The sequence below is a fragment of the Lagenorhynchus albirostris genome, chromosome 4, assembly GCF_949774975.1.
Source record: "Lagenorhynchus albirostris chromosome 4, mLagAlb1.1, whole genome shotgun sequence".
Classification (NCBI taxonomy): Eukaryota; Metazoa; Chordata; class Mammalia; order Artiodactyla; family Delphinidae; genus Lagenorhynchus; species Lagenorhynchus albirostris.
Genome location: NC_083098.1, coordinates 35,666,028 through 35,692,932, shown reverse-complemented (window position 1 = coordinate 35,692,932; position 26,905 = coordinate 35,666,028). Strand labels below are relative to the sequence as shown.

The window sequence follows — 26,905 nt, the reverse complement described above, 5'->3', positions numbered from 1 at the left end:
GTGACACCCTACTTTCTTTCATATTGCACTAAGCAAGGGCAATCCTAGGATCCTCCTCCACCCTTATCACCTTGTCTCTCAGGCATCTGAGGCAGGACCAGAACTAGAATGAGGTAAGTGAGGCACCTGGGATGCAAATTTAAGGAGACTTTCACTCTCAGGGTCATGCAGGTATAGGATGTGAGTATCTCCTTAAATTCTGTGCCCCACATGCCTAACTTGTCTCACCCTAGACTCAGCTGGATCCATTATCATCTTCTACTCCCTCATCATCATCATCCCCGAATTAAAAATGAGGAATCAGAGGCACAGAGAAGTTAAACAGCCAGAATGTCTAGTTCCAGAATCACCATGCCATGTTGCCTATCATGACATAAACTTAGATCTTTACCAGAGAGTCACTGTACAGAATTTGGGGGAATCTCACAATGTGTCAGAATAAAATACCTACCTACTCAGACTTAACCCAGGCCAGTGCCCTGATAGCCCTAGCCCTCTGTACCAGGTAGACACTGGCACCAGGGGCAGTGCTGGTGGGAAAGACCTAAGGACTCTTTTCTTTGCCTGCAGTGCCTTGACAATTTCACATTCCATTCTGTATGCGGCCATTTACACCCAAAGTCAGGGAGAGTGATGTTAGTTTCACATGCTGGCAGGTAGTCCAGACTAATGTTTAAGCTAATTTAACATAAACAAATGCTGTTTGCATATATAGGTACATATAAACATATACACATGAACCCAGTGCATTAAAAAATGTAAAATCAGGGCTTCCCTGGTGGCGCAGTGGTTGAGAGTCCGCCTGCCGATGCAGGGGACACGGGTTCGTGCCCCGGTCTGGGAAGAAACCACATGCCACGGAGCGCCTGGGCCCGTGAGCCATGGCCGCTGAGCCTGTGCGTCCGGAGCCTGTGCTCTGCAACAGGAGAGGCCACAACAGTGAGAGGCCCGTGTACCGCAAAAAAAAAAAAAAAAAAGTAAAATTAGCTTAAGAATTCTTTTACACATGTCACGTATACATATAATACCTTACCAAAAGGGATTATCATGGAATAGATCCAATGATGACAGACAGTGATTAAAAAACACATATTACACAGGATTTTTTTAATCAGTGGGATCCTGCTGCATGTTAACATAAAAAGGCATTTTTCAACAACAAAACTAAGGATAATTAGCCATGTTGACCCTGGAACAAATGTAGTGGGTACCCCTGTAGAATGTCCTTTGAGGAGAGCTATATTTGGATGGACCTTTATTTATTTATTTTTTTTGCGGTACACGGGCCTCTCACTGTATTGGCGTCTCCTGGTGGACACTGCGCCACCAGGGAAGCCCTGGATGGGCCTTTTAAGAGCAAAATTTAAACATATAGTTTTAGGCAGAGGAAGTAAGATGGGCCAATTTGGTGTGTTCTTTGCCTAGGTATCAAAGAATGCCTCCTTAATACAATGCTTTTCATTTTATGTACATATTTTTTCAACAAAAATTAAGCTATTGTCATGTCCTAGGTACCCTGTGAGGTACTGGGGAGAGTGCCCTCAAGAAGGCTTTGTATTAGTGAGGTTCAGATATCAATACCTAATTACAAGAGAGGATGATAAATGCTAAAATAAAGAGCAGTGGCAGTACACAGAAGGGTCCCTAACCCAGTCCTGCCAGTTCAGAAAAGGCTTATTGGAGCTATGCTATAGGATTCCCTATAGTCCATGTCAGTAAGATTATTACCCTGTCAACAATTAAAAAACTAATTCAGCTGCTACTTAAGTTCTCTCTTAGTTCTTGAGAAAAAAATGCAATATAAAACAAAACCCAAATGTGTGCCATTGGAAAGAGGAGAATGCTTGTCATATTTATGGTGGCAGGTGTATTAATTCATCTAAAAGCTGTTACAATTTATGTAAGAATAATCTGAAAAGAAGAGGGACCAGGTCATACAGTCCTGTTTTATGCCACTTGGAATGAGAATTTGATCTGTCCACAGATACCTGTGACCCACCCTGGCATGACATCAGTGTTATGGTGCAGACTATATAGAAGCAGTAAGAGTGGTATTTGCAGTGAGCTCAGCTTGCCTCGGAGGACACTCTAGTTTAGGGAATCAAAGGCTGGCGGAAGATCAGTGAAGACTGCCAGAAGTTCTGTGTTGAAATTTTCTTGACAATGGAACAATATGGTGGTGATTAATGATTGAACACCTGGGCCTAAAATCTAAGTGTGGACTAATTTTACAACTCGTGGAAAGTAGGTGATTAGGGGATCCAATTCAGTAATTAGTTGAGAGGAAATCTCTTGCAGAGTTTTAAAGGAATGTTTGCAGGAACTGGAACTGTAAAGTTAATTAGGGTAAATAGTTTGCTAAGAAGAGCTCCCACACAATAGCTTTGGAACCATCTAGTTCTCAAAATTTCCAAAGAATTTTTCAAGAATGGTTCATGAGCACCTGCATCAGAATCATCTAGATTCTTGTTAAAAACGAGTTTCCTGTCCCAACACTGAATCACACTCCTAGCAGGGCAGGACCCCAGAGTCTCCATTTCAGCAAGCTCTCTGGGGGGCATTTAAGTATTCGAGGATTTAAGGACTATTGACATAAACAGTTCTAGTAACAATGAAGAATATTCTGGATTTTTTTTTAAAGCCTTGGTTGATTGAAATGTCCTGGAATCTGGGGAGAGAGAATTATAGGAAGGACAAGTGTAGTAAAATAGGTTCCCCAGGTATGAGTGAAATTTGAATTTCTGGGATTTCTTTTGCAAAAGTCATAAACTGACAGTATTTTCTAGTCTGCATTCCTGTGGAGTCATGACAGCCTATAACACTTCAGTTGAGATTTATTCCTACAGTGGAAAATTTCAGACAGAAATATTGTGCTTCACAATTGGCATAGCAGAGATAGACATTTACTTATTTAACTATTTGTTAATCACATACTGTAATTTAAGTCTTGGGTTGCAAAGGCAGAAAAAAGTAAAGTTATGAATATTAACTGGGTATATTTGTGCCTAATGTAGGTACATTATATGTTTTTGAAATGATTGATTTATTTTCCAAAGATGAGGAAGTTTAGAATTTTCATTTCTTTAAGGTTTATAATATATCAGGATTATAGTGCCTCAAGATGAATAAATTCATCGCCACAATTTTTCTGATCCCAGTGACTTTTACCATGTGAATTTCATTCAGAAAGCTAACTTTTCTTGTTTCCAGTGGCTAAATTTCAGCCTCTTACAATTTTGGTTAGCTAATCCATAGGTAAGTCTTGGGGAAAAGTCTAAGAATGTCTTTTTGTTTTAAAAAAGTGTTTACTCTCTTCTCACTCTACTGGTTGCCATTAAAATATTGTTTATTATTACTGACAACATGTATAGCTTTTTACCATTGGTAAATTGCCTTTAGAGAAAAGAATTGTGTGTTACTTTTATAGAGTTTCAGAGGTTTTGCTTTTTTAAAAAATAGCAAATGGGGGCTTCGTTGGTGGCGCAGTGGTTGAGAGTCCGCCTGCCGATGCCGGGGACACGGGTTCGTGCCCCGGTCCTGGAAGATCCCACATGCCGCAGAGCGGCTGGGCCCGTGAGCCATGGCTGCTGAGCCTGCACATGAGCCTGTGCTCTGCAACGGGAGAGGCCACAACAGTGAGAGGCCCGCGTACCACAAAAAAAAAAATAAAAAGCAAATGAAAAAAGAATTTGCTGATATCCAGGGCTATCTCTTTGATAAAACATTGTACCACTGCCAAATTTATTCTCCAGTGACAAAGGGATACATGAGACTTATTCTACTTTCTGTAGGGAAATATTCAAATATCATCAGTAGCAAAAGAAAATTCATTTTCTGGGGCCAGATGAGTGAGGAGCAACTGGAGCATTGGGGAGGGGGATGTTTTGTTAGGTAATCAAGCTTAATAGATTATCATTTGATATTTCAGAAGCAGTACCTTCTCAGAGACCTTAAGTGGCTCTCCGTCACTTCAAATACATATTGACTTAGTTGAATTATCATTTAAAAATAAAGCTGTTTCTGGGGCTTCCCTGGTGGCACAGTGGTTGGGAGTCCACCTGCCAATGTAGGGGACATGGGTTCGTGCCCCAGTCCGGGAAGATCCCACATGCCGCGGAGCGGCTGCGCCCGTGAGCCATGGCTGCTGAGCCTGCGCGTCCGGAGCCTGTGCTCCGCAATGGGAGAGGCCACAGCAGTGAGAGGCCCGCGTACCGCAAAAAAAAATAATAAAAAGAAAAAGAAAATAAAGCTGTTTCTGTAGTTTGCATTGCAGTAGTTAGTTGATGACAGCAACTTAATTCACGGGCTTGTCTCAATAAAAACTCTTCCATTTTATTTCTAAACCCAGTTTTCAGTTAGTAAGTTCACTGACCTTTCATGCACTGATTATCAACCAAAATGATATTATTAATTGGTTTAATGCAAAAGTATTCACAGTGTATATCCTTTTATCTAGAAGTAAAAAGTATTGAAGGGCTGTAATGTGGTTATCTTTTTAACTGACAGCTGCCATATAAAGTATACGCAAGTGACCAAATTTAAAATAGAGAGAAAACAATGAAATGTGCTAAGACCAGAACTGTTTTACACATTGACAGACCTTTTTGTTTTGTTTTGGTGGTTTGGAAGGTACTTCAAAGTCTTCTTTGACTCAGAACAAGATATCAGTTTTCAGGGGATTACTTCTCATTTGTCTGCTTGCAGAAAAGCAGAGTAAAGAGTACACAGAAAAAAAAAAAAAAAGAGTACACAGAAAATTCAGTGACTTTTTTTTAGCTTGTTTTGATTCTTAAACAGTGGGGATCTGCAGTATTTTGCTAGAAAATAAGATGTTTGATTGAAGCATGTTTTTAGGTCGTTTCTAATACAGATTTTTTGGTTGTTCTTGACCATCACAGATACACCGAGGGGTTAAAGGATTTGTCCGAGACCTTCAGGGTAACCCAATTGCCAATGTAACCATCTCCGTGGAAGGAATAGACCATGATGTCACATCTGGTGGGTGTTCTCTGCCGTGATCGGAGGCTCTAGTATTGCACACAAGAGCATGGTTACTTCTTAGCATAGTTATACTTCTTACACTGTTCTAAGCAAAGCAATTAAATGCGTCATGTCTCTTTACCCCCTCTCTCCCCCCAGCTTTGATCTAGTTAAATTTTTTCTGGGGAACAGGTCAAGCAATTACTTAGGATGGCTGCTGCGCTTAGAAATTGGGGTGCAGCAGGTGGCGCCCTTTCCTCAGCTGTCTCACCCCAGAGCTGTGAGGTGGGGCCATCTTCGGGAGTCTCTGCAGTTGTCGAGGCAAAGGAAGATGAACCAGCTGGAATTAAAATACTGATCTCTTCTAAGAAGAAGTACTAATGAGCTGTTAATTGGTGAACCTCAGGAGGGAGCAGAAGAGTAGGAAGGACGGTAACTGCCAGTGTATTGTGTGTCTAGGATTTCCCATCCATTTCTTCATTTAATCTGTATCATAAATCCAGATGTATTCAAGGCTGAACAGGATGTTACAGGATTGAGGTTGATGTTAGTTATTTCTAAGTTTAAAGCCTCATTTCCATTTTCCTACTTTGGGGAAAATGATGTATTTTCCTGGCAAACCTACCTACTCCTGTTAATAAATATCTATCCAGCTCGTTTTAGTGTAACTCTCATTTGTTGGGATCTTTTCAACAACAACAATATCTTTTTAGCTATAAACTCTACATGTTTGTAGACCTTAGCATTAATTAACCTTTAGTGCCCAAACATCCTATACCATTACCTATTTCTTAACCTCCACATTTATAACGTGTATTTTTAAAATTCTGAATATTTGTTCTCTAAAACTCCATTTATTTATTCATTAAACAATACTTATCAACACCCCATGAAGTGCCAGCCCAGCTTCCAGACCAATATGCCAGAACCTGTGCCAAGTTATTGCTCCCTTCGCCCCCAGGGAGGGGCTCCTGAAGGACCCAGGCCATGTCCCCTGTGGCCACAAGTAACTGCTTCTGTTAACTCTAGCATAACATACAAACATTATTTTCTCTGCATTCCAGCTGTGAAAAATTTAGAAAAATCTGGACGTTGGGAATAATTATAGGTAGAAAGGAATGAAATCTGAGGAGTGGGCTCTGGGACACTGCAGCTTTTCTAGGGCAGGGTGAGGTAGTAGGGAGGGATGAACAACGGGGTCTAAGGTGGAGAGAAAACACAGTGCCTTGTTCAGGAAGGCTGGAATGTTTCAGGAGGGAGAGAGTGTGAAAAGTGTCAGGAATGAGGCAGAGTGGAGAATCTTGTGGATAAGGCAGAGTGGAGAGTCTTGATGAGTCTATTTCAATGGACCAGCAGAGCCCGATTGGGGAGGGTCTAAGGAGAGAGGAGGAGACACATTTGAAATGAAGAGTAGACAAGTCTTTCCAGAGATTTTGCTGTAAAGCAAAGAAGATAAATGAGGCACTAGCTGAAAGGAGATGTAGAGTCCAGAGGTAGAATGGAAAAGATGGTGATGGGGGTTTATTTTTTTCTGATGGTTTCCATATTCACAATGAAATACAATGTGAAGCATCAACAGAGAGTGAGGATGAAGAGGATGCTTTACAGGTGTTAGGAAAAGGGAGACTGTCCACTAGGTCCTTGGTATTCAGAGTATGACCCCTACCAGCAGCTGAATTCAGCATCACCTGGAGCTGGTCAGAAATGCAGAAGCTCAGGTCTCATCCCAGAGCTAGTGAATTAGAATTTGTACTTTACTGTTTCCCAGGTGATTGATGCACACTAATCTAGGAAATGGGAGAGTGAAAGGGCTTGGGAGGAAGACAGGGCAGGACCAGGGCCTGTGGAAGGCTGGTGTTTGTGGACAGGAGACAGCCCAGCTTGGGTATGTGTTTTCCCCAGCCCCTCACAGCCACAGGGGCAGGCAGACAGTAGAGGAGGTGGGTGTTACTCAGCGCTGGTGGTTTGCCAGGCCTATAAGCAGGTGGGGAACAGCACATAGGTTGAAGGATATGTGTATCGTTGACTGGGGTGCCCAGGAACCTAAGCTGCTCACGGAGAAGACGGGGGGGTGTGAGGGGAGGAATGGGAACAGAAGTCCTCTGGAGGGCTGATTGTAAATGCAGTTCCTAGAAGGCAGCCAGACCAACTATTCTGAGTCTTTAGAAATTTGAATTTCTAACAAGTCCCTGAGGGTTTCTGACGAGGTGCCTTCAGCCACACTTTCTGAGACTGACCTAGACTCAGACCTCCCGGTCTTCACAGCCAGATGCTCGGCAAGAATCAAAACATGGTGCCAGATGGTGGGATCCCACTGCTTGGGGACTTGATATAGCTGTTAACCTGTGTTACTCCTGACATGATTATGATGATTCATCATATTAGAAGATTTATTAGATAACTTAACATTAATGTCTGTAAAATTGCTGTAAGTAACGATGCCCTCTAGAGAGTGTCATGCTCTTTTCAATGGAATTTCATTAAATTCAGTAAACATCTACTTTTAAAACAGGGAATCAAAATTGAACTTAGATGGCATAACTATGCATTTCATATATGTGCCTGTGACTTGAAATTTTGTTGCCCTGCAGCAAAGGATGGTGATTACTGGAGATTGCTTGTTCCTGGAAACTATAAAGTTACAGCCTCGGCACCAGGCTATCTGGCAATAACAAAGAAAGTGGCAGTTCCTTATAGCCCCGCTGTCAGGGTAAGTGATCGTGATAATAGCTAAAATGTATTAAGCACTTACCATGGGTCAGGCATGTTTAAGTGATTATATTTAGCTCTCATAATAATTCTGTGAGATAGAAGCCATTATTATCCTGTTATCCATCTGTTAAAAGATGAGAAAACTGAGGCCTAGCAAAGTTAAGTGACTTGCCCAAGGGCTCAGTGATTGATTTAACACCACTCAGTGTGAAGCTCTATTACCATTTCTCAGTTTTTGAAGAGATCCACCAGAAAATCAAATAAAACCTTAAAAAAATAAAGCTTTTATTTGCTGACCTTGATTTCAATCTCAATAATATTCTGTTCAATTTATCTTTTTATCCCTAGCACCTAGTATAATACCTTACTCAATAAGTATTTGGAAAAATAAATTAGGCCTGCAAGGTAAATTTAGGCATTAACTAAACATTTATTAAGCACACACTATGAGCAAGGCCCTCTATGCTAAGAACTATCAAGAATGATACCTATTTAAGTAAATACCATTTATTTTACTAGGAAGGTGGTGGTGATAAGACCAAAACTCCTTTAGAGAAGGATTTTACTATTGTCCTTGTATTACGTTTACTATGGAATGGCCTACAGAGTTTCCAATTAAAAAGCTTGAAAAGAATTTATTGTGTTTTTGTTTATGTCCCCAAAGTTTGGAGTATAAATGCTTGGTTTTGCAAACTAAATATCCTGAGTTTTTAACTGTTGCTTTGGTTTCGATTGTGTGTATGTATATATTAGGCTGGATATGTATTAAAATCAGGAGGTAAATTTGGGCAAATAAAACCTGGGCAAAAGTAGCTCCAGAGCCAGGTTGAAAAGGTTCAACTATTTTGACCCTTAGCCTTTCTAGCCCGTGTGAGTTCAAGGAGGTATTGAGTAGTCACTTTCTTAAATAACCACAGGCTCAAGTGGCCAGATCAAAGAACTCTTAGATCCATGTGTAATGGGGCATGGCTATCTCCTGGGCCCGGGGAGGACTGGGGTTTGGAGCTGCGTATTTTGAACAGTCCTTTGTGCAGAAGTGTATGAATTCTCCATAGACCTGATGAGGATGCCCAGTTCATAGGAGAGTTGAGTTCCTGGACTACTGGCCTTCGTGGTGGTTTGGAGATGTGTGTATTTCCATCAGTTTTTTTAGCAGAATCAAGGTTCTAGAAAGCAGAACCTTGTGGTTTGGAACACCAGGACACTGAACTGCATTCTTCCGTATTTCCCCAGCTTTTAGGAGAAAATTCAGGGCTGGCAGGAGAAGCTCACTGAATAGTCAAAGGCAGAAAACTAATTATAAGTTACAACTTTTTATGGGGGAAAAACTGCCTTTAAACAATCTGCCTCTAAATAATCTGCTTTCCAATAATTCTAGAAAGCTATTAGATCAAAGCACATTTGAAACATAATGGCTTTTGATATTTTTTTCCCTAAAAGTGTCTTGTTGCTTATCATGAGAGGTTTTTTAGGATATACTTTAATTCAGGTGGCTGGATTGAGCTTATTTTAATAAACTCTAAACCTGCTGTTCTTTTCTCAGTTTTTAAAAGTACGTAATCAGTTTGATAACAATATACCCTTATTTTCTCCTTTAGGTTGATTTTGAACTGGAGTCATTTTCTGAAAGGAAAGAAGAAGAGAAGGAAGAATTAATGGAATGGTGGAAGATGATGTCAGAAACTTTAAATTTTTAAAAAGCCTTCTAATTAACTGCTTTTAATCTATATAATGTAGTATGATGTAATATGGCCATTTTCTTTTAGATTTTGTGCAGTTAATATTTAACATTGATTTATTTTTTAATCATTTAAATATTAATAGGCATTACTTAAAATAGACTCAAGTAAAAATATAAGAACTTGGTCTATAATGTTCATTTTCCTACATATAAGACACAGAGGACCATAGAAGAGATTTAAGTGATTTTGCCATTTTAGGTGTAGATGCAATAGTCCATGTATTATTTGCAATACAGAACTTTTTGAGTAATTCTAGATTTTAAAAGTTAGTGAGTCCTTTTAATGTAATTGGTGACAATGTCACATAATGAATGCCATCAGAAAGGTCAACAGCTATAGCTTGAGTTGTGAGCACTCTACTGCAAGACTTAAACCAGACCTGTGTAAATTGTCATTGTCTCTTGTGCTGACTAGCTATATAAGCATGATCTCGTTAATGCATTCTCGATGGGAAGAAAATGTAAATGTTTAGCAAGAGGTTTTATGAAAGGAATGGAAATTGACTTCTTGGTTGTACATATCGGGGCAATACTGTTATATTATTCAGCTGGCTAACACTGCTTCACAGTGTAGGGTTTCTCTTGGTTGTCGATTGTCCCAGAATTGCATTCTGAATGATTAAATATTAAAAAATCCCTATGATATATATTTTAATTCTCTATGATTTTTGGTCTAGAGTTGTGGTCTTGTGATAAAAAACATATGTATTCCCTTGAGAGTGGCCTCTCATTGGTTCATCCTGTATATTTTTAAATTTATTAAGTGACTGTTATATGCCAAGCACAGTGCAAGCTCTGTGTATATTATTTTGGTGGACAAAAGGTTCTGATTCCATGGATCTTATGGACCAGCTGTGGACATAGACTTTAAATAAATATACACACAAATGAATATGTAATTAAGCATTGTGATGAGTAAAGTGACAGGAAGGACTAGTGTGTGGAGAAAGAGAATGTCAGCACAACTTAATTTAGAGTGGATGAGGGGATTCAGGGATGGCCTCCCAATGCGTGTAAGCCCAGACCTAGGCTATGAGTAGGTGTGAGTAATGCAGAGTTACTGAGTGTAGGGGTGCGTGTGTGTGTGCATAGTGGTGGTGGTATGGTTGAGCAATGCTCCAGGTACAGGTTTTTGATTAAATAGTGCTAACCATTGTAATAATAGACTCCCAAATATATACTGGCTTAAACACAATAGAAGTGTATTTCTTACTCAGGTACCTGTACTGGGCAGAAGACAGAAAGATGAGATAGCTTTTCTCCACGCAGTCATTCTGAGTCTCTTTCTGACAGATGATCTTCCATCTTCTACATGTGGCTGCGAGAGTTGCCTGGTGGTCATCTCCATTGCAGCCAATGGGAAAGGGGAAAGAGCACGGAGGAGCATGTAGGGGATGTCTGTATGGGCCAGGCCTGGAAGAGGTATACGTGACTTATGATCACATCATATTGTCTAGAATTGTATCCTCTAGCTATATTGACTGCAAAGGAGTCTGGGAAATATAGTCTAGCAGCACACCTAGGTAGGTGAAGAGAATATGATCTTTGGTGAGCATGTAACAGCCTCTGCCAGATAGAAGGAAGAGTAGGTGAAGATGCATTAGGGTAGGAAAGAACATGGCTTGCTGGAGGACTAGAAAAAGGACAGAATGACTGGAGCAGAGATGTGGGAGGTGGGAAGTAAAGGCCAGGAAAGTTGACAGGTACAAAATCATGCAGGACCTTATGGACCAGAATTGAGGATTCTGTTTTTAGAATCACTGAATGGTCTGAAGCTAGGAAAGGACATGATCTAATTTAAGTTTTAAAGGTCATTCTTGCCACTGTGTCCAGAGTAGAAGCAAGAGTAGAGACTAGTCAGGAAGCTATTGCAGGGCCCAGAATAGTGGCGACTTGGATCAGGTTGTGGCAGTAGAGATGAGAAGATGTGCGTGGTTTGTGATGTATTTCAGAGGTGGAATTGACAGGCCTTGGTGAGACATTGGATGTGGGCGATGAGGAGGCAGGTGTCACAGATGACATCATGTTTCTAACTTGACCAAATGGGTACATGGCATGTGGCATATTGGAGAAGCAGCAGATTGCAAAGGTGAGAAGAAAAAATTTCAGTATAGGAAATGTTAAGCTTGAGATGCCTATGCTTGTGATATATACAAATGGAGGTGTTGCTTGTATGGCTGCATAGTCTATGTGTGAAGCTCTAAAAGAGGCCTGGGATTGGAAATAGAGATTTGACAGTAGTTGACATATAAATAAGGTGCTATATTATTTAATTATCCGAACCAGGGCATATTTGAGAATGAAAGGGGCACAACTAATTTTGCCAGGATGGCAAGTACAATTCAGAGCTGCCAGGGGCAACTTGGGAGTAGGCTTACCTACCTATAGATGGTATTTAAAGTCATGAGAATGTATAAGATCCTCTAGGAAGAGCCCATAGAGTTAGAAGGAAAATAGGATCCGGACTGATCTCTGAGGAACTTAAGAATTCTGCTCCCTGTGTTTCATCTCAGACAGGATAAGCTAGGCTATGCTGCAGTAAGAAGCAAAACCCTAAATCTTAGTGGTTTAACTTAGTAATTTTAATGAAATGCCTATAGGTCCCTGTAACTTTCCAGGAAAGTTGTCCTGCAGCGTGTAGTGACGCACCAGGAATGTTTCAGGCTCTGCTGTGGCTCTGCTGTCTCAACATAAAGTTTCCTTAGTCTCTTGTCTTAGATACAGGGACAGATACCTGGAGTCACTTCCGTCCACAGCTTATTGACAAGACCTCGGCGCTTAGCCTCGTTGAACCAGAGCATTTGGTGAGCAACACTGTCACCACCTTAGTCTTTCCTTCTGGCCACCAACATACCTTTGCTCTTCTTTTTCCAAATATAGATTTCACCTAGCTCCTCCACAGGGGAGGCAGCTTAAAGTCACAGCAAATCAAGGCTTTGAGCTTCAGGTTGGGATTTTTGAGGAGTCCCATGATAGCCTCTGTATGAGGTCTGCATATGGTCACTCTTGCTCCAGAAACTTGTAAACTAAAAAGAGAGGTTCTTTGCATCCCTCACACCCAACATACAGTGACAGAACAGAGTCAACACTCCATTCAGAATGATAAGGAGTAAGAGGTGCCCAGCATTCACTGATCTGCAGCAATTCTGAAATCTTGCTGAACAGATATTTTATAGGCCTCCTCTTCAGGGGATGAAGAATGTACCTGGATTCAGAATTGATTCTACGCTCTGGGAAGCACTTCCTTCCTCATTATTCCCCGTGGCCATGGCCTTGCCTTCTTGAACGTCTCTCTCATTCACTCAAGACTTAGGTTGACAGAGGCCCCAGGTCACTGCAGCAGTGGGTAAGAGAGACCCAAGAACCAAGAACAGACTTGCCTTAGGCTGCAGGTGACACGTCAGCCCTGCTCACAATTCACTGGGCAGGACTAGACACATGGCCTTGCCTAACTGAACAGGATGCAGGAAATACTGGGGGACAAGTAGAATTTTGGCCTCTGCCACAGGGCCATGCAGACAAATCCACCACTCATTTAGCAGTTGGAAGGAAGGTGTTAATTTCACATAGTTCTACCCTTACAGCAATTTGTGATTATGATACAGGGTTTCAAAGGTCCGAACTATCCTGGTCATGGTGTCAACATGCTCAGATTTTATCTGATGAGTCTAGAATTGAGTGTTGTTGAGAAGGACTCTCCTTTCATTTGGTTAACGTTTCTATGTTGAAGGACCCCTACTGGAATGAGACTCTTGGCCTCTAGTCCATCCCTCACTCACTCTTTCCTACAGAGAAGCCAGCCACTCACTTGTTAGGTGATGACTGGTGAGCTAATTGGGTGGAACAAATCTATTAATATAAAAGGACAGTAATCTTCCCTTACCCTCCCTTCCCTGCCCCAGGCAGAGGCAGCTCCAGACTCTTCCCCCAGTCACTGAGGGAGGCTTTGTGTGTGTGGGCCGTGCTGGGATGCAGGAAGGGCTTGTAGGGTACAGTAGTAATAGGCTCTTTTGTCCACAGATCTCTTTCTCCAATCAATTTATCAGTAATAAAGCTGACAGTTTAACCTGTTGGTCTCCTGTGTCTTATTTTTTGGCTGGTTCTGAACTCAGGAATGGAAGAATCCCTAAAACCTTTAAGAGATATAAATAATATGTTAGGTGTAGTGCTTTTTTTTTTTTTTTTCCAAAAGTGAAATGGGACCAGCACCTCTTGCATTCTGAATATTGTACTTCTCTTATCTCTAGGATGATACTTACCTTTTTTGGAGGTTATGTTGCATTGTTGCCTCACATAAATTTGGCATAAATGTAAACTCTGAACTAAGGGTTTTGATTTGGTTTGAAACTACAGGTTAGAGCAGACAAGAACATGGGGGATATGAGAGCTGAGCGTTAAGCAGATCGGACTGTGAACAACAAGACCAGATTTTTTTAGGTAACAAAAATCAGAAAGGGAGAAGACTGGGCAGTTGATTTTAATGAGATAATGAACATATTTGAACTTTTTTTCCCTCATTGACAAAATCAGACATTACTATGGAAGGAATAGCTAATGTCAACTCACATTTTGATTTTCAATTCTTCACATAAACAAAGATAAACTTGTGGAAGGGGAACTATGAACTTCGATATTCATATTTTATTTATACACCCTCTGAAATCTTTCAACAATTTGGTGTTGTGGGAGAGTAAAAACCCATCATTTGTTCCAACATACGACTCAACTTGTCTTTTCAAAATTCTCATGAGGATTGTCTTCTGTGGCGGGATTGGATGGCATTTGGGGTGTCTGCCTCAGGAAAGTCTGACAGAATAATGCTGACTTTCAGGTCTCACTTTATGTCTGCACTACTTCCTGCTTTTGCTGTTCTTAGGTAAATATCATTCTAGGTACTTATGAATGTTCTGATTCTTTATTTCTACTAGACAGCCAACTCAGTTATAACTTGAGTTTGTAGCATAGTGTAGTACATACCTTTAGTTTCATGTGATTAATTTAAATCATTGCAAATTCCCTGAGAATCAGTGTTTTTAAAAACAGAGCAAAACTTAGTTGGGTTAAGGGTCCTCAGTGCAACCCAGGCAGATATTGAAATATTCTGCAATGGCTGAGAAAAGAAAAATCAACTTATGAAGCTTCTAGGAAATGTTTATGATGCCAGGGGCCACAAGGCTGGTTTTGTATTGCTCTACTTTTTTCTGCCTCTTCTAGTTTTTAAACTATCTTAGCTCTTTTTCCCCTTTCCCTTCCTTTTCCTTTTTCCATTCTTCTCTTTTGATGTTTCATTCATCAGTTACCAAATGCTCATCCTATGGTCTCTCCCAGAGAGCCAAATAGCATATCTCCATGGTCCATGGCCATGGCCATGGTCATCATCATTACATCACTAGCATCCTAACCACTACTGAGCATGTATTTGTGCCACACTCTGTGCCAGGCACTTTGAAATGCCATATTTTGAAACCCCACTGCAGCACTGAAAGAAGTGTCGCAGCATTTCTATTTAACAGATGAAGAAACAGATGCAGAACTTAAATTCCTTACCTCATGCAGCTGGTAAATGGCAGACCAACATTAAAACTCCTAATTGCTTGACCCTGAGCCTGTCCTGTTACCTCATTTCTCTAGCATGACCCAGAAAGAGTTGTATTCTTCTTGATTAAACATATTGTTTTACTCTTTTGATTACTTCACATATGCTGATTGCTATGCTTAGGGTTTCTGGGGAGTATTTATTACCTACTCTGAAAGAAACCCTTTAAAGGTAATTTTAAAACATTTTGCAAATAAATACAATAAGGTCCTGTTTTATAGTTTCTTGCTACATGGAATTAGTATGAATCAGTTCATTCCATCAAGTACCCTGTGGACATGGTGATGTTTGGCCCTGACATGAATGCCGTAGAGAGGTGCATTTCAGGATTTACTAGGACATGTCAGTAACTGACAGCAAAGCAGGGCCGGTGAGGAAAGGAGAGCTTGGCACCACTACTGCCCCCTATTGCCCCCTTCCTCTGAGGAGGCAGGGATTCCTGGGCAGCTGACCAACTGCAGGCTCTGGTTGCAGAAGTTGTCTGTCTTGAGGTTGTAGTCAGGACAAGCTACAGCAGAAGTGGATGGGAGGGTATAAAATGAAATGCTAAGGGCCCTAAAATCCAGTAGAAATTGATGTAGACAACACTTCAATAATGGGATGAAGGGATCAAGACCCTTAGTGTTAAGGCTGCTCTCCATGCAGAGAGAGGCTTCTGCTCGTGGACAAAGTTCCCAGTCGGTTTACAATTCTAGGAGGAAAGCTGGCGAAATCGGGGCACCTCCGATGCACATATTAAATGAATTAATGTGTGTAATGCATTTTGAAAACTGCCTGGCATGTAGCAAGTGCTCAAGAATGTAATTATTGCTATTATTATTCAACGATGTGTTATTATTACTCAAAGATATTATTTTTATTACTACTGCTGTTATTGCAAGGTAGGTTATGAGATTTGGTACTGAAAAACTGGGACCATGGAAGAAACCCGGGTAAAAGACCCACAGGTGGGACCAGTGCTTGGAAATGAGGTGAAAACCTAGTTATCAGAACTGCAATGGTGTAATATCAAGATGGAGATAAGACTCTTGGAGCTGTTTAAATATCCCTCTGTTAGATCAGCATCAGTCCAGGCAGCTGAAGTTGACTTGAGTCTGACGGTGGTACCAGTGGGCAGAAAAGGGAAAAAGATGGGGGCCTCATGCAAAAGGGTCTTCTTCCTTTTGTTTTATTTTATTGTAGAGTGTCTAGTTTATTATGAAAGGGTTCTCCCAGTATGTACACAGGAACCCAACTATAAGTTTATCCTGCCCACCCCACCCCCACCGGCATACCAGCAGCAGCAGGGTTCCTTCGTGGTACCTAGAAGAACCGCAGAACTGCTGGGGTGAAAACATCATCGATGTTTTAAAGTACCTGTGAAACAGATGCAATGTTTAAAGTGTTTTTAAAGTACCCTGTGTTGTGTACTTTACACACTCTGAGGCAGTGTGATACGGCTCTCAACACAGCGGCCTATCCAGGTAAGGTCATCCACCAGATGCCTTCTTCCAGGGCTAAGAGAGACTCTCACTACACGCGAGGATACTGAGACCCAAACTCCAAAAGCCAGAGCTAGGGTCCAGGGCACTGGTTCTTCTACAGCACCAGAGAGACACATCAGAATGACTGGGAAGCTTTCAACACTACACCTACAGGGCCCCACTCGGAGTCAGAGGGTTTGGAGACACCGTGACCAGGTGCAGAGGAGTGAATGCTCAGAGTGCAGGGATGCAGGGCGTCATCATTCCTTGCCCTCCTTTTTTCACAGTTGTATATAACCAGATACATACAAAAACATACAGTTCACTTTTATTTATAATCAAATGGGCACTATGCTTTCAAGTGCCTAATTCCCACTTTAAAACTTCATGCTGTGGCACAGGGATATTGGCTCGGTGCTTTGTGACCGCCTGGAGGGGTGGATTAGGGAGGGTGGGAGGGAGGGAGACACAAGAGGGAAGACATATGGGAACATATGTTTATGTATGACTGATTCACTTTGTTATAAAGCAGAAACTAACACACCATTGTAAAGCAATTATACCCCAATAAAGATGTTAAAAAAAAAAAGAGGGAAGAGATATGGGAACATATGTATATGTATAACTGATTCACTTTGTTATAAAGCAGAAACTAACACACCATTGTAAAGCAATTATACCCCAATAAAGATGTTAAAAAAAATAAATAAAATCAACTATATTTCAATAAAAAATAAAAATAAAATTCTAAAAAAAAAAAAACTTCATGCTGGATGCTGGTGGCAAGCCAAGATACTACTTTTTTATGCATTAAATCCCACACTGGGCTTCAGGAGGTAGACTATAAGAGAAAATAATTCACCGTCATCCCCCTTTGCCATGAGACCGGTAGCTCTCTTCTGCCAGGTATTGATAAGAGAAGGCAGCAAATTGGTGGACAGAACTCTTGTGGGAGAGACGCCTGGCTGGCTGAAATGCCAGACCCCACCCCAGAGGGAAACTGGCCCCTCTTAATCTAGAGTTATTCTCGGACCAGCATGGACAGCACCTAACCAACCATCTGCTACAATGAAAAGCATTAACTGACACCCATCCCTAGAAGCAAAATCAGGTGGGGGTGAAAGTTTTCTTTGCAAAACAAACATGGCTGTGTATACAGCTTATCCTCCAGCAAGGCTAAGTTGAGGGGACTTGAGTATCAAGGATAAGGAATTTAAGCCATTGATCAGGGTGCCACTGGGACTAGAGAAAGAGGTGTTACTATAAATTCCCTACAACAAAAAGAGGTCTAGAGCTTGATAAGGTTACGACAAAGGTCTCCTTTTTCTTGACATCTCAGCCAGTTCTTCCCTGATGTGCTGCAGAGAAACCTCATCTCTTTTCAGCTTTGCTCGCTTCAGTGCTTCCTGGTAGATCTCTTCTGCTTGTGCATGTTCTCTGTGCATCAGGATCGCAGTTAGATTCCTGAGCAGCACGTGGAGCTCAGGGTGCCCCACCTGTCTTGCCAGGTCTGATGCCCTCTGCACGTGAACACAGGCCTCATCGGAGCGGCCCTGTGCATCCAGGGTGGTGGCCAGGTCACTCAGCAGCACGATGGTCTGTGGGTGTCTTTCTCCTAGTATTTCTTCAGAAATCTGCAAAGCTTTTTCATTCATCCTTTGTGCCTGTGATGGCTGCTTGGAGAACAGAAGGTAGCGGGCATGGGTGTCTAGGCACGTGCCCAAGGGGAGATGGGTGTTGGCTTTCTCTTCCACTGACAAAGTGTCTTCTGATAATTCCTTTTCTCTTTCAATTTTTTCCTCTAGAGTTGAAATGCAGAATTCATAACCAACAAGAGCCAATTCCTGTCTATTCTGAGCAGCATAAATAGTGGCCAGCTTTAGAGAGATTTCTATTATTGCATTGTCTTCCTGTTCCATGGCCCTTCCAAGCAGGTAACTCATTGTTGGCTTAAAAAGTTTTCCCACCCAATCGTAAGTGTAAGTGATGGCCTTCTTGTTATCACTCTTACAGGCAAGATGAAGAGCATCACGCAAAATTAGCTCTGCCTCTGCTGGGTCATCTTTCATGATGCACAACTGCCAGCAGTGGCAGCAGGCCCGGACCCCGGCCACGCGGCGCCCCTCGGCACGGTAGCACATACACCGTGGGCGCCGGGCCTCCTGCTGGCCCCGGCCCTGCCGCCCCGCCGCAGCCGGTAACAAAAGGGTCTTCTTTAGTAATATTTTTAGTGTCAACTATAGCAGTATTTGAATAACTTAAAATGATCTAAAATAATTATTCGTATTTTTTCTACTCATTTCTGTGTTTAATCAGCAACGATTTAATATTAAGGCCAGAATGATACAATGAAAAAGAGCAATAAAACCATAATGAATTTATACTTCAAGATTTGTGAGGTTAGTGTCCAATCTCCACTGTGAAAACTTGGTGTTTCTGAAATGTCATCAGCTAAACATCCATGTGGCGAGTACAGTGGTGGAAGATGGTGGGACACGGGGTTACTGGGCATGGGTGTCTGTCCTCAGGTATCTGTTGGAAGGATGATGATGTGAGAGAGGAAGGTGCATGATGTCAGGTGAGCAGCCTCCCCTTGAACAAAGGTGTCCCAACATCGACCCACAAATACAATCAGAGCCTGATCAACAACAAGCAATCCATCTGACACATTTAGAAAACTTACGGGGAAGAAAACACTGATGAAATAATAGACACAGGGCTTCCCTGGTGGCGCAGTGGTTGAGAGTCTGCCTGCTGATGCAGGGGACACGGGTTCGTGCTCCGGTCCGGGAAGATCCCACATGCCGCGGAGCGGCGAGGCCCGTGAGCCATGGCCGCTAAGCCTGCACGTCCGGAGGCTGTGCTCCGCAGTGGGAGAGACCACAACAGTGAGAGGCCCGCGTACCGCAAAAAAAAAAAAAAAAAAAAGACACAAATAAACCTGCCCTTTTTACTATATAAACACTTGAAATGTACCTACTGCAATTGCTATAAAACTGGAAGAAATACAGTCTTTTTCTCATATTTCTTTCCTATATGATTTTTCAGAATTAAACTGTAACTGGCTCTGTGTCTTAATATTGATCTGGCTGAAAACCTATTCATGGACTTAAAAAAACTGACTAGTGAATAATGAATTTCTAAGAAATCACTAATTGATTACAATAAAGCAAAGCATAACACATGTACAAAATATGTAAACAATGATACAATGACTTTTTGAATAGCTTAATCAGTGGATGAGTTAGTCAAATTTCATGAGTTTGAACATCCTAAAAATGCATTCTCTTTGTCTTGATTAGATGACTTATGATTTTCCAGTGAATGAACATTCTGGCTAAAACTGCTGTTTCTTCTCACATTTTACACTAATATTTATTCTAGAAATTCCTGAAAAATCAGCCCTGACACCACCACGCCCACTTCCATCCCTCCCCTTGCAATGAAACAGTCTACAAGCAGCTGGCCACAGTCATTTGCCCACTGCTACCCTCCAGAAACTTCCCTGCAGATTTTCCTTTGTGTTTATTTTAAACCTTAAATTTGAAGAGCAAAATGGTGAGGAAAACATATTGAGCCTGACCAGGGCTCTGTGCAGTTGTTGGAGTCCTGGCTCGTCTGGTCACGTGAAACATGGCTGTGGGATTTGGAGTCTGGTCAGAGAAGATTAAAGCGGCGGTGGCGCAGCATTCTTCACTTTAAACCTCAATATACTTCCCTGTGCACTAAATACACAGAGGTATTTCAAAGCCAAGTGTGTGTGTGATTAACGGAAGAAAGCGCCAGCTATGTGTGTCCACCTCAAGGTCCGGCCACATGTGCTCTTTCAGTCTGCAGGAGGCACCGACAGACAGGCAGAGCTGACAGGCAGATGTGGAAAAGGGATTAGGTGCTGGAGTTTTGGTCGAGTCCTTCGCCAAGTGAATGGTCCTGCAGGCTCCTGCCCGCACAAACTTGGTCATGGTATCTCTTCTTCCTTTTATTCCCCCACACAGAAATGAGAATGCGACCCCCTGGCAATCACAGCACGAGACAACATAAACTCTAGCTTCGTATCTGGGGCAGCTGTGAGCCTCCATAGACTGTATGTGGCCTACGTGGACAGATTCTTTGGGATTATACGTAAACAAAGAAATGGAAAAGCAGAAAGTTATTTTTTCCCCACTTAGGAGTCACTTTCAAACCTGATATCATTATTTTTGAGTTTTTGCAACATAAAACATGCACCCATTTCTTTCGCATTTCTTCTTTTCTGTTTTCCTGATCACGTGTGTCTCAGGCACATTTTATCTGTCATGAGTCTCCATGACTTCCCTTCGCCCGTGTCTTTCTGTCTCTTCTGCCGCCTCTATCCTTACCCCCCGGCACTCTCTCCCTCTGCCCCTCTGGTCCTCTCTGGGTCACGACTGCATTTAGCCAAGATAGGGCTGAGGTCAAGCAGCCTAGGTGTCTCCTTCCTCCTCCTTCCCACAGGCCCTCCCTCTGGGAGGGGCCATCCTCAGTCTCAGTCTTTATCTGGCAGCTCGCCCTCTAGAGGACCCCATGGATCTTCTCACAACCTCTAACCCCAGTAACCCCAGCCCTGACCCTGGGAGCCCAGATCCTAATTCTGGAATGTGTCTGGCTTATCTGCAATCAGGTCCCTGAGTGAAACAGAAATTTAGTAGAGAATTAAGTTGCTTCCTTCGCTATTGACAAATGAGAGACTGCAACCTGACTAACTTAACACTGGGAAAAATGAGCTCGAAAGAGAAAGCCCTGGGCTCTGCTCAGGAGACCTCACTGAATGATAGGTCGGGTGGGCTTGACACCTTCCGGAAGCGCAGTCTCCTCATATTAACTAGAAGACAGTATAGTTGTTATTAAGATATTTATTAAAGTTCTTTTCCTGATAATCCCATAAGCCTACAAATAGGAAATTCTCTATAGAATGTAAGGGAAGGTAAAAATGGAAGGCACACTAAAATCTTCAGGTTGTGGTATTATGTTTTGGTTGAAATGTACCACGGCTCAGACATAGCTTTGTAAGGGCCAATAAAATCTGGCCATAAAAAAGTTATGGCTCCTAAGTGTCAGTAACATGACTTCCTGAGCAAGACAAGCACTCAAGTCCTTAGACACACTCCCTCCACCACACACCCCTCACAGAGGGGATCTCAGGAAAGTAAAGAAGCCCAGAGTCTGGTGTAGCAGCTTTAGGGGGAGAGGAATCGGTGAAAACTGGTGCCATAATGAAGGCAAAGGGCAAGGCGGGGAGGTGGCAGACTGCGTACTGCAGCTGGTGTCAAACTGGGAGATGGTGCTCTGGGTACAGCTCCGTGCTCCTGACACAGGAAGTATCTCTCTCTCCATCTCCATCTCCATCACTGTGTCAGCTATGCCCAGGAGCTGTTAGCACAGAGCCCTGAGAGGATCCTGTCCTGGAACCAGAGATGTGAGAGAAGAGGACAGGTAGGCAGATGGTGGTGCCATTTCTATCTTTGTCTACTCTCTATTATTAAATAGACCTGTTTCTTTTTCATTATTTAGGATCTTGCATTAAGAATGCCCAATTCTTAGACAGAGCTGAAATGAGCTGTCTTTAAACTTCTCACCATAGCTTAGAGTGCATTTAAAAATAGTTTTCCTGTTACTTATCAGAATAGTGTTGAAGAACAAATGAGATTATGAGATTAATGAGATTATAGCTACTGTGCTATTATATTGATACATGTGAGATCCTGATGACATATATTTCCACATATGCATGTGTGCCAAGTAAGAGCGAAACAGTTAAGATGCTGTGGGTGGAAATTGTGCATAACTGTTTGGGAAAAAAATATTTCTGAATTTTAAAAGGGATATTATTGATTTTTTTCTTGCAGTAGGTTGTTTTGCTAAAAGAAAAGCAAGTATGTAACAGCAGCCAAGTGATAAAAAAGACACTCTGGCTTCAGCTGCTTTTGGTAATCTGCAGCCACAAATATTCTTCATGGTATAAATGCTCTTAGTAGAGTTCAGACAGATCATGCAAATTTTTAGTTTTAAAATATTGCCATTTATGTGAACTTGTGATGTTTTTTGAATGTCAGACTTTGTCATGGTCTTGCAACTCTTTTTTTCCCTTTCCTTTAAAGACCATCATTTTGGAGACAAGAAGGAGGCTAGAGGATGAGGGTCAGCCAGTGACTAATGTTGCAGGATGCGATATAACCCTAAACAACAGTAGCCCCCACTGCTATTCTGCGGCATTTGGTGCCTCGTGTTCGCTGGAAGTCAAATGTCAGAGGAGGTTCCTCACACTCATTCTTTTCGTTTTTCTCAATATAATTCCATACTGCTGATGGTCAGTGAAAAGTTCTTGACACAGGGCCTGGGTAAGTGCTCAACAAATGCTACATGTTAAGTCTGCTTCTGGTTTATTCTGCACCCTTTGAACGGTGAATTACAGGATGTGAGAGAGAGAGCATCACAGTCTGTCAGGAAAACAAGCCCCGCTGGGTGCCCAAGATCTAGAATAAATTAAGATGGGAGAGAACGAACTCAGGTTGCATGAGGGAATGAGGGCAAAGGACAAACATCCCTGTCCTATTGCGCAATCCTGTTGGGTTTCTTTGGAATCCCCTTTGAGATAACCCCAGGCATTCCTGCCCTCTGAGCTCAAAGACCATCAGGGCCTGGATGGCAGGGTGGGTGGATGATGCAAATCACATGTGAAATAAGGGGCCGCAAAGTGGTGGACTTGGTACCAGGATGAGGCCTGGGATGTTTCACAGGTGTTTTAAAAGCTGTTGGAGAGAGTCTTTGGTAAGAGAAGTGACTGCTCTTCATCAGGTTTTTGCTGCAGATGAATTAGGTAGAAACTCTGTAGCCCAGTGGGGACACTCACTGCAATCACCTCCTCAGGTGTCCACCCCTGTGAAGACCCAGAGCACGGTGAGTCCGGGCAAGGGCACTGGCTCTGGGGAAGGACAGCTCTGGGTTCCAGTCCAGGCTCAGCCACTTAGAAACTGTGATGTTTGGCAAGTTATTTAATCTCTCAGGGACTTAGTTTCATAATCCAAAACCAAATAAAAATACCTCCTTTGCCTGGTTTTTATGAGGATTACTTGAGATAAAGTATACAAAACCTCTGCTTATAGAGACTGAGCCATATCTTTTTCCATGATTTAGGGAAAGCAGCCTTCCACCTTTTTAAAAGACTTATGATAAGTTAAAACAAACTTAAATAAGGTTACCAAACCATGTAACCAGCTTAATTTGCATAGAAACAATAGAAATGTTTCTTAGACACACTACTGAGCAGTGAAAAATCCAAGATTGTTCTGGCCAAATTAAGAAAAAAACAAATAGAGTCTAGGGATGTTTTTCATTTTATGTATGAAATAAGGAAATGGCAAAGGAAGACTGAGGCTGTCTTAGCAACGATCGTTCAAGGAAAGCAAGACTTCCATTAGCATTTAGCTGCAGGTTAATATGTTTTGGTGAGAGGATTTGGGGTTAGTTTTAGAATTTTTGTCTGAAATCAGCAATTCATTTTTCCAGAGATCGCATGGAGTCAGGTAATGTCAAAACAGTGAAAACACAGAAGTGAGATGAGAGGGTTATTCTGGACCAAAATATTGGTGGGGTGTATGTTCCCCAAGACTCAGGTAGTAGCAGTTGTAATAATACTCATGTTGATAATAATAATGATGATAATAATAGTTGTAGTTGGCATTATAGGGGAAGTTACTGTGCAACAGGGAACAGGTCAAACACATTTCCTGCCTTTGCTCCTTTACTCACCCTAACAACACTCGGTACTATTTTTGATCCCCATTTCACAGATGGGAGAATCAAAGCACGGTTAGAAACGCTGTCAGTGCACTAGTGAGATGGGGACTGGGGAGCCTGCATTTGCAGCTCCTGGTGAGAAGCGTCATCTGGCATCTCTGAGATTACGGCTTCTGATAAACTTCATAGGGTTAAAACGGATTTGTTCACTGTTAATGCACTGACAAATTATTTTCCCACCTCACATTCCTGCAATATTCCTGTGGCTCAGGGCTTCTCAGCCTCAACACTGTTGACGCTTTGCAACAGATAATTCTCTGTGATGGGGGCTGGCCTGGCAGCTGTGGGGTGCTTAACTGCCTCTGTGCACTAGATATGAGCAACGCCTCTAATTGTGACTACCAAAAACGTCCCCAGACATTGCTAAATGGCTCAAGGTGTGTGTGTGTGTGTGTGTGTGTGTGTGTGTGTGTGTGTGTGTGTGTGTGTGTGTGGTTGGGAGGGGGGTGCTAATAGCCCTTGGCTGAGGACCACTGCTTTAGAGTATATAGAAACGCTTCTAACATAATCCCACAAATGTCATATATAGGTTAGTTATAGGAAAAGTTGCCTTGCCCAGGAACTGGTTATCTAGAATGGTCAGCACTACAGAATTCATGAACACTAGTAAGCCCACTGCCCTTTTCTTTTAAAACCACAACTCGTCTTCCTTTGCAGGAGCATTGCTGCTGGAATAATCTTTCATGTGTCATATTTTGTCTGAAACACAGGAACATTTGGTGCTAATACAGGATCTCTATATCATCTATTGTATATGAGGTCTATTAGTTTTCTGTGGCTGCTGTGATAAATTACCTCAAATTTGGGTGGCTTAAATAAATTGATTGTTTCACAGCTCTGGGGACTGGAAGTCCAAAATCAAGGGAGAAGCAGGGCCTTGGACTCTTCAAAGCCTCTAGGGGAGGACCTTGTCTTGCCTCTTCCACCTTCTGGTGGTGGCTGGCCATCCTTGGCATGTTTTGGTTTGTAGGTGCATCTCTCCAGTCTGTTCTGTAGGCACATAGCATAATCCCTGGTCTGGTTCCAATTTTTCCTTCTAAGAACACCAGACATTGGATTAGGGCCACCCTATCCGGTATGACCTCAATCTGCAAAGACCCTATTTCCAAATAAGGTCACATTTATGGGTACCAGGAGTTAGAGCTTGCATGGATCTTTTTTGGGGACAAAATTCCACCCACAGCACATGGTGTATTCCCACATAGTATAGAGCACGTATTGACTAGTTGTGTTTCTCCTTCCAGACCCACTTGCAATTTTTCATGCTCTGTTCTGGGCTGCATCCGCCAGCTCCTTGGTCTTCAGACTTGTGACTGGGTGACGCCAGGGGAAGGCCTCAGCAAACGATGGGTGGTCAGGAGGAATGCATTAATTCCCTGGGCTACGTCCCTGCCCTGACACTGTGGGCTGGCTGTGCTGCTCTGTCAAAGCCCACAGCTACTGTCAGAAGGCCCTCTCGGTACATCTGCTGTCTCCAGGGCCTCTTGCCTTGCCCTGGTCCCAGCGTGGTAGTGAGTCGCTTGGCCATTGGCCCTAGTGAGGCACCATCCCTGTTTGTTTCCCTCAAGCCTATCTCCCTGGGCCAGCAGGAGTGTGCCCTCCGAGCTCTGCCAGACCCTGACATTGCAACACTGAACACAGCAATAGTTTGTCTAGAAATGATGGCTGTGCCTGCCTCTTTAAATTACAGCCCCAAACCTCATTTGAAATTCCTATTTCTTCTACCTCTTACATGAGCAGACAAAGTTCCTGACAGGTTGGCTCTGCACCACGTCAGATGAAGACACGCAGTCTCCTTCTGTTTGGTCTTTGGGACGGATTGTGGTAAAGTCGCACCGGCCTTCGCAGGAAACGGGCTTCCATTTCAGGAACAATGCATGTTGCTTTTTGGCTTCTGAAATCTCATCTGCCCTCAGCAGCAGCAGAGCACAGGTGAGGAAAATTGGTCTCTTCAGCACTGAACCATTCAGAGCTTATCAATCATTCATCAAAATGGGAAGAAATTGCATTTCTGGGCTGGCCCACAGCATCTAGAGCCGAGTTAGGTGCCATTAAGCAGCTCTCCTTGGGGGGTAATGAGTGTCAAGGCTGGAGCTCTGTGGCTCCCTCCTTCCTTCCTGCTTCCCTCCCCGCCCACCTCTGTGAATGAACAGACCTCCCAGGTACCAGGTCTGGGCTACATCTGACCCTACTCACTGAGCTTTGCAAGAGAAATACTAGTGATCATGAAAGGACGCCAATCCTGCTGATGGAAAAGGCAGTGCATGATAACTAGTCACTTTCTTTCTTCCTTCTCTCTTCATTCTCCCTAAGTTCAAAGGAAGCGGGGAGGGGGTCTGGGGCAGGAATGGGGGAGGGGAACTTTGGAAGGAAGAGAGAAGACATTATAGGTCCTGGAGAATAGAAGGTAGAGTGATGGGGTTGTGGAGTTTTTGCAGCTCTGGTGGCTTACGGAGTGTTTGGTTTGAGTGCACCGTCCCTGTCCTCTTATGTCTACTTGGCTCTGTGGAGGTATGAGGTGCTGAACTGAACTAGGCCTGGTGGAAAAGAAGCAGGAACTGCCTTTTAAGACTTAAGGGAAATCCTTCCTTCCTAGTT

The 26,905-nt window shown here is 42.6% G+C and overlaps 2 protein-coding genes across 2 annotated transcripts in view; one reads left to right on the top strand and one right to left on the bottom strand.

Moving 5' to 3' along the window:
• CPE (carboxypeptidase E) overlaps positions 1–10,088 on the top strand; it is a 109,411-nt gene extending 99,323 nt beyond the window's left edge. The window contains exons 7-9 of the mRNA XM_060147825.1: positions 4,899–4,998; positions 7,572–7,690; positions 9,291–10,088. Coding sequence (XP_060003808.1) covers positions 4,899–4,998; positions 7,572–7,690; positions 9,291–9,389 — 318 coding nt within the window. The 3' untranslated portion in view covers positions 9,390–10,088. The remainder of the gene's footprint in view (positions 1–4,898; positions 4,999–7,571; positions 7,691–9,290) is intronic.
• A 7,573-nt stretch (positions 10,089–17,661) lies between these two features.
• LOC132519238 (tetratricopeptide repeat protein 19, mitochondrial-like) lies at positions 17,662–18,576 on the bottom strand. The gene has a single exon (XM_060147161.1). It carries the CDS (start codon positions 18,559–18,561, stop codon positions 17,797–17,799), a length of 765 nt encoding a protein of 254 aa, XP_060003144.1. The 5' UTR covers positions 18,562–18,576; the 3' UTR covers positions 17,662–17,796.
• Positions 18,577–26,905: the final 8,329 nt, after the last annotated feature.